The sequence below is a fragment of the Triturus cristatus genome, chromosome 2_1, assembly GCF_964204655.1.
Source record: "Triturus cristatus chromosome 2_1, aTriCri1.1, whole genome shotgun sequence".
In the NCBI taxonomy this organism is placed as follows: Eukaryota; Metazoa; Chordata; class Amphibia; order Caudata; family Salamandridae; genus Triturus; species Triturus cristatus.
Genome location: NC_140581.1, coordinates 823612133 through 823619622, shown reverse-complemented (window position 1 = coordinate 823619622; position 7490 = coordinate 823612133). Strand labels below are relative to the sequence as shown.

The 7490-nt window shown below is 42.8% G+C and overlaps 1 protein-coding gene across 1 annotated transcript; it reads right to left on the bottom strand.

Annotated features, from left to right (window-relative positions):
* Positions 1-3932: 3932 nt before the first annotated feature.
* Positions 3933-4430, bottom strand: LOC146865928 (CGG triplet repeat-binding protein 1-like). The gene has a single exon (XM_085640210.1). The coding sequence runs from the start codon at positions 4428-4430 to the stop codon at positions 3933-3935; it is 498 nt and encodes a 165-aa protein (XP_085496336.1).
* Between the last annotated feature and the right edge of the window lie 3060 nt (positions 4431-7490).

Below are 7490 nucleotides of genomic sequence, written 5' to 3'. Positions count from 1 at the left end.
CCAAAAGACCTGTGAGCCGGTCTACGTCATCTGGGCAGGAAGACGTGCATGCGGCCACACCATTATCAGCAAAAGCTGGGCAAAAAGGGGAAGCTAAAAGGAAAAGGATTGCTAACAAACAGATAGGAAGCAAGAGGAAATAACCACCCAACATAGCATCTAATAGCAACCATTTACTAACGTGGATCCAACCTGCCCAACAGGAAAAAAGCGAAAATATCTTGCGACCCACATCTCAATCTGCTTTACAGCTACAAGATCCTACTCCAGTTAATAAAAATGCTAATACTGTAATTAACAATGCCACCTTAGCCTCTGCTCAATAGGACCCTTCCTTTTGTGACATCCTATGCCATAAATCTAGCAATATCTTGGACACAAAACTAAAACCACCACTGGAGCGACTTTTATTCCTCGAGGAGACTTGGTGCCATACTCTGCTGTGAGAAACCATGAAATATCAATAAAAGCACTAAATGTCACCTCAACTCTGTATCCTGAGCTTCACTCCAACCTAGAGGCACAGCCGCGCACTCATCGTCCAATAAATCCCTGTGTGACACTACCCCCAATCAGTATTAGGTGGTCACCCAACCGCACAGACTACATGGAAAAATCTCAGAAAGTGAAAGTAGTCCACTTTCCTCCAGTCATCAGGAGAAGGACTCCATTGATCTGAATAATTTTCGACAAATCACAAACATCCCCACTCTGGCTAAACTCCTTGAGATATGTGTTCATGAACAACTGTGCAACAACATTGAGGAATTCCAACTTCTCGATCAATTCCATTCGTGCTTCTGCCCCGGCCACAGCACCAAAACTGACATCACTCATGTAGTTGACGATGCTCTCACAATGCTTGACCAGAAAGAATCATGCCTACTAATACTCCTCAACCTCTCATCTGCGTTTGACACTGTCAAACATGACAATCTATTGAGCCTTCTGAAATGTAGGATGGGGCTCTCAGGCACTGTACTAAAATGGTTTGCCTCTTTTCTCAATAACAGAACGCAGAGAGTTAAATCCAATCAATCTCTATCCAATTCCAGTCCCTGTGCTCTGGGGGTGCCCCAAGGTCCTCAATCTCCCCAATGCTTTTCAACCTATTAATTGAACCTCTCAACGTAATCCTCAAAGCATCTACCATCCAAAATAACATGTATGCGGATGACACCCAATTGTACATGAAAATCTCTTCCCCTGAAGATATCAAGATATTCAACGGAACCCTGCACAAAACCCAAAATTGGTTAACCTCCAACCACCTCAAACTAAATGCCCTTCAAACGGAATTGCTCCTCATTTCACCGGCCAAGCAAACCCCCATTGTGGAGAAATATTTGAAAAACCTCTCCGCTCTCAACTGAACACCACACATCATAAACTCTACGAAATCATTGGGAAAAGTGCTAGATAACAACCTAAACATGCAGGATCCTATCAGCGCATCTACCAAAGGAGCGAACTTTCAACTGAGACTCCCAAACCCTACCCTCCACAAGATGACTTCAAATCTGCAGAGCAAGCGTTAGTCATCTCCGTGATCGAATACGGCAGTGCTACTCAGCGGGCTACCAAGATGTAGATTAGCCCCCGTCAGAGCATCTCTGAACGTGGTGGCTTGGCTCAACACTGGCTCCAAGAAAACCAACCATATTTCTTCCAGACCAGAAATCTCTTAACTGGCTTCCGTTTGAGGCAAGGATTCATTTAAAACTTGCATGTATGACCCAAAGAGCGCTGAATTTCAACACTCTTTTGTACCTGGCAAATAAGCTTGAACTGTCGAGTGGCTCTCGTTCCTCAAAGAGCTCCAGTACCTCGCGGCTTAAGCCGAAGATATTTAAAAAAAATGAAAACCTACTATCGTACATTCTCAGGTATTTCCCCTAGAATCTGGAACTCCCTACCTGCGGAAATGAGAATGATTCCTTCAACACTTGCCTTCAAAAGGGAAGTGAAAGCTTTACTTATGAGCACAGCGCTGAGCTAGTAGCTTTTCTCTTTTTGTCTCCTATCATGTACAGCTGATTAATTTGCTACTTGGCTCTTGTACGGCCCCAATGACGGCCTCTAATAAGTCATTTTGTACTTAATGTTATTTCTATATATCATTACTTTTCTCCCACAATTATCTACCTATGTTTTCCGCACCTCATATGTAAAGCGCTCTGAAACCTACAAGGGTCATGTACACACTATATAAAACTTTTAAAAATAAAAATATAATTCTAATTGTATCTCCTGCAGGAAAAAATACTCTAATTCCATGGGTACATCAGCACAGCAAGCACCCAAGGCTCTATAGACACTTTGGATCTCCCGCCTGCAGCATGTCCTTATGTGGTGGTCCTAATAAGAGTCCCTCCACTACGGGCTAACTAAAAAGAATCTTGGGAGGATCTGAGAAATAAAAGCGCTGAGTGGCTAATCAGAAATAGAGGACTGGGGCCACCTGACATTAACAACATACTAATGGTTCGGAGGGTGGGCTGGGTAGGGCGTTCTGAAAAAAGTTTTGTGGGGGAGTGTATTGTGAATAATTTACACAGACAAATCATTGCACGTAATCTGTTAGCCCACCAGGAAGACATCCAGGCCCCCAATACTAACATCCTTTGTCTCCACTTGGCTTTTTTTATAAGCCTACATTGGTCAGGCCTAGCACCCCACCAAAACCCCCCCCCCATTGTATTGGAAAATAGATCCGTAAAAGAAGCGTATATTAATGGTGTTGTTGGCTTTCACAACCCGGCATCCCCATCAAGCTCTGGTAGCGCATTTGGGGGTCTGGCCACTTTGCAGGAGGAAGCGTGAAGGTCACTAAAAACAGATAATGCTAACATTTTACCAGTATGATATATAAGAGGAGGCACACTATATTTAATTACTTATTATAATAATGATTTTACAAATGCACCGAATGTTAATTTAACTTCTTTATCCAGCCATATTTCCTCTCTCCAAGACGCTATTTTAAATAGTGGGCAGCCAACTGGAATATGCACAGGAGGTGATTTTAACATAAGACTTCACTCAGCAGTTACATACAACCCACATGTAATAACCTCACAATCCACTGCCACTGACAACAATCTTGATGGCAGGGGATGCGAGTGGATTTCTCTGTTGGCCGCTCACAACTTAATCAATGTTATGGAAATAACACGCACGGAGACCGATATCCCGTCCACTTTTAAAGGGCGAGGTCATAGCTCCACTATTGATTACATCTTTATTTCTTCTTTTCTAATAGATTTTTTGTAATTTGGTAATGTGACTTCCTCTAATTTCAGCGATCATAACCCTATTGAGGCACACTTAGCACTGGCCCCCAGGCCAAAGTATAATAAGGAGATCAGGCGCGACATCTTGATCCCTCCACAGATGGCCTAAGGCTGAAATGGAGATCCGTAGCATCTGAATGCCTATTCCAGAAGATAATTATTAAAAATTACACTCTAGTACAGGCATGCCTCACAGAGTCTGATTCTGCTAACACTGAAGAGCTTACAGTCCGACATTACAAACCTATTAGTAGACCACAGTGGTTTAACCAGGACTGTTCCCATGCTAATAGCCATTTGCAGACCCCCCAGGATATAGCGGCATGGATTAGCAAATTTAGCGGCACAAATATGGAAATTTAGCGGCACAAATATGGGAATTTAGCGGCAATTTAGCGGCGTTTTATTTGGCAGTTTATCCTACAACAAACACAGATCTCTTTGTTTTTTGAGTTATTTAACACCATGAAGCTATGTATATTTGGTTTATTTACAATGTAGAGACTTTGTTTGTCTTCAAGACTACAAATAGGACATAAACCTGTTACTGAATAAATGCCCAGGGAACCTGTATGCTTGTCGTGTTAATCTTGCAGTTCTTTTGAGCAGTCCAAATGTAGCCCAATATTGTGCTGCTGATTATAATGCAGGAACAATAATGCCCGGATGGATTGCTCTGAGAGGGACCGTCGTCTGGCTGACAAAATATATTGCTCCACCATTTCGCACTCGCTCATGGAGAAACTTGCGCAGCACAGGGTGGTCGGTTTTGCTCAGCGGAATGTTCAGCGCTGTGCAGACATTGACCCACTCACCTATAATTTCCTGGTTTGAGGCACCGGCAGCTGTACTCTTTGTGAAAAGTGCGTTGACAGTCATCTGACGGGCACGTTTAGGCGAAGAGTGAGGGTCTGGATCATCTGAACAGCGCTTCAAGTGTTTTTGGGACTTCACATGCATATCAACAGTGTGTTTCCGGATGTGATCCACCGCCACATTGCACACACTGCAAAACAGCACACCACCATCCGCATGCATCACAGCGCTGTACTCTTTGGCCCGATCTGCTGCAGTTATATGGGTGGGTAGATGTGATCGGTGCTTCACAGTCTTCAAATGCTGCATAAACTTCTCCATCTGGCTTTTGTTGTGGTGGCTTCCTGGCCGCTTGGAATGCAAAAGATCTCTGGCTTGTGGCACACTCGCGTTACTCACCTACAAATATATTTGTTGTTACTAGATGTGTTCCAAAGGGGAAAAGGACATTGCAGTTGTTGGGTGGAAAGTTAAGCAAGCATAGGGTAAACGTGGTTAGAAATGCATGGGACTCTGAAGCAAAGTTGCATACATGGCGCGTTAACATACAGGTAGGCAGAGGTCCTTCGAAGGGAAATGGCACACTTGTGTGGTCCCGCTCGGCAACTTTTAGTCTGTGGAGGGCAGTGGGGGTGCGAGGTAAACATAAAAAACATAAGCATCACTGTTGGGCAAAAATGGGAAGAAGGGGAAGGAGCCACCTGCAAAGAAAGTGAAACCTAACCGCGCGAAACAAATTTGTACAAGTTTAGTTGCAGGAGCATCTCCCCGGAAGTATACAGAAACCAAAACGTAGTCTTACCAGTTCTGTGCAGCAGGAAGCAGATGTTAGTTGCCAGACTGCCCAATGACTCTTGAACCAGCAGCTCCTTGCCTCCGGGACTCTACAAAAGAAGAAAAGGGAGTTACAGCTGGATTTGCTAGCCCTTCCCATGGCACACCCCCCACTACGCTGCTCTGAAAACCACAGCACCCCCTTGTGCCCCTGGGCCTGCATAACCAGCTGGCCTCAAAAGAATGGCACCTGGACCTGCCGCACACCTTGTGCACGGCGGGCCCCCAATGACAAAAATGCCCACTTCTCCCCCCCCAGCCCTCCTTAGGTGGGTCAGGCGCGCTCGCTATTCTCGCTGGCCGCAATAAAATACAACAATTGTTTTACGCCACACCACTTTCAAATGTCACCAGCCGCCACCGACCGTGACCACTGGCGATTTTTTACTGACATCTATATACATAACTGCATAAGCACATAAATATATAAACATGATTTATTATGAATATAGGAAAGAGAAAAACTAGTCATCATTTGAAATGTTCTAAAAAGAGGTCGCATCTCATCTCACCTGCGGCTGCTTCTGTCTGTCTTTGTTCTCACACTACCTCACTCGCTCCTCGCTGTCTCCTGCACCTGCGTCAGAGAGGGCAAAAACACTCCCAGGTCATAAAAACACAAGCCAAGTGAAACTTCATCATGGAAGTCATAAGTCAGCGTAGGGTGCAAGAGGGCCATTAGTCTTATTATACTGTATTAATTAAAACCATTGCGTACATTGAAATGTATAAAACCTAAGCAAGTTTTTAAAGACTTTCAAAACAAGCTCACAGCGCTTTCCCAAACCTATTTTAGAACTGTAAAATTATTTCAGCAGCAGTCCAGATCTGTTACATGAACATGTGAGAGAAATGCTGGAGAGATTCTACTAATAAAAAGTGGGGGATGTGGTGGGATTCAGTATTTCTCATCAACCCGGAAGTACATTGCTAGTTGTAAACATGGCCAAAGAGGGTTTACTCTGAATTTAAGTTTTGAAAAGGTGCAGCCCGTTTAGGGCAGCTTCTCTCTTTCCTGATTATTTTTTCTCCTTGAAATTGAAATAGCATGTATACAGCGCTTACTGCCCCATACCAGGCATTTAAGTGCTTTGCAGCAAGTACCAAGCTACTCCAGATCCAAAATGTAGCGGTTAGTCCATTCATTGCTTATATTGGGATTCGTTTTATGCTCTCAAAGAAACCATTCCATGCATCTCTTCCAGTTTCTTAACAAATGGTGTATACAAATTAATAGATATTGTTAGGTAGCAGGAATATGGTTTTAAAGAAAAAAGAGAATAAAGCAGACAGGCAGGCATTCAACAGAGTAGTCTATATACACAGGAGGCATGTAGAAGGGAAGGAGAGAGCCATTCAAAATAAATTAAATAGGAGAAAGTTGAACATTTAAGTCAAGGTTACATTTTCGTGCAGCGTTTTAGGAAGTTAGTGAATAGTTATTTTGCGATAGCCTACAATCTGTGGATGCGTAAACCTGTAGAAAGAGACAACGAACCATCTGCTGAAGGGCCCAATTCCATTGTTAAATTATGCTCTAAAAGAATGCGGGGCTACCAGCATGCATGATAATCTCCGTCTTGTAATGAAATGGCGATTTTCCAAATAAAGTGCCATGAGAATCTGAATTCTATTTAAGACACCGAGGCTAACATTATCCTACCTGCCCTCCCTGTGTGGGCATAAGGGATAAAAATGAAAAAAAAGAGAGAGATATAAGTGGAATTATATATTATAAAATCATAAAATGTGTAAGATTATTTCACTAGCACCCTTTAACAGTGACCAAGTCACCATAACCACACTCTCTCAGATGCATTGAATTAGTTATATAGCGCCACTCATACCAGTGTAGGGTGTCCGAGCACTTTACATCACACAGAGACAATCAATCATACGTATGTAAATCAGTGTATAGGAAATGTTACATAAGCCAAAGGACTAAAAGTGTAGGAGTCACATGTCATCCATACTCGTAGGCAGTATAGTTTAAGAGTGCTTGGTGCGGAGAAGCACAAACGCAGAGTCGAAAAAGAAACAGCAGAGTTGGGAGTTTTCTTTAATAATAGCCAAATTAACTCTTTTTGCAACATTAATCAATGTTCTAATAAGGTATACTTTGCGGTGTGTATGCAGTTCTGGGGGATGTATGACGTTACAACGCACACTTTTACAACGCATGCACTTACAACGCATTTTTTACAACGCATAATCCATTACAACGCACTACACTTACAACGCATGACACTACAACGCATTTTAAAAAACTACCATTACAACGCATACCATTACAACGCATAATATTTAATTGCATTTAAGGTAAGTATTAGATAGTATAGGGGTAAAAATTACTATTCTAACTCCAGGGGGTGCAACAGTAGGGTAAGTGTTGGATAGTATAGGGGTAAAAATTGCTATTCTAACTCCAGGGGGTGCAACAGTAGGATAAGTGTTGGATAGTATAGGGGTAAAAATTACTATTCTAACTCCAGGGGGTGCAACAGTAGGGTAAGTGTTGGATAGTATAGGGGTAAAAATTACTATTCT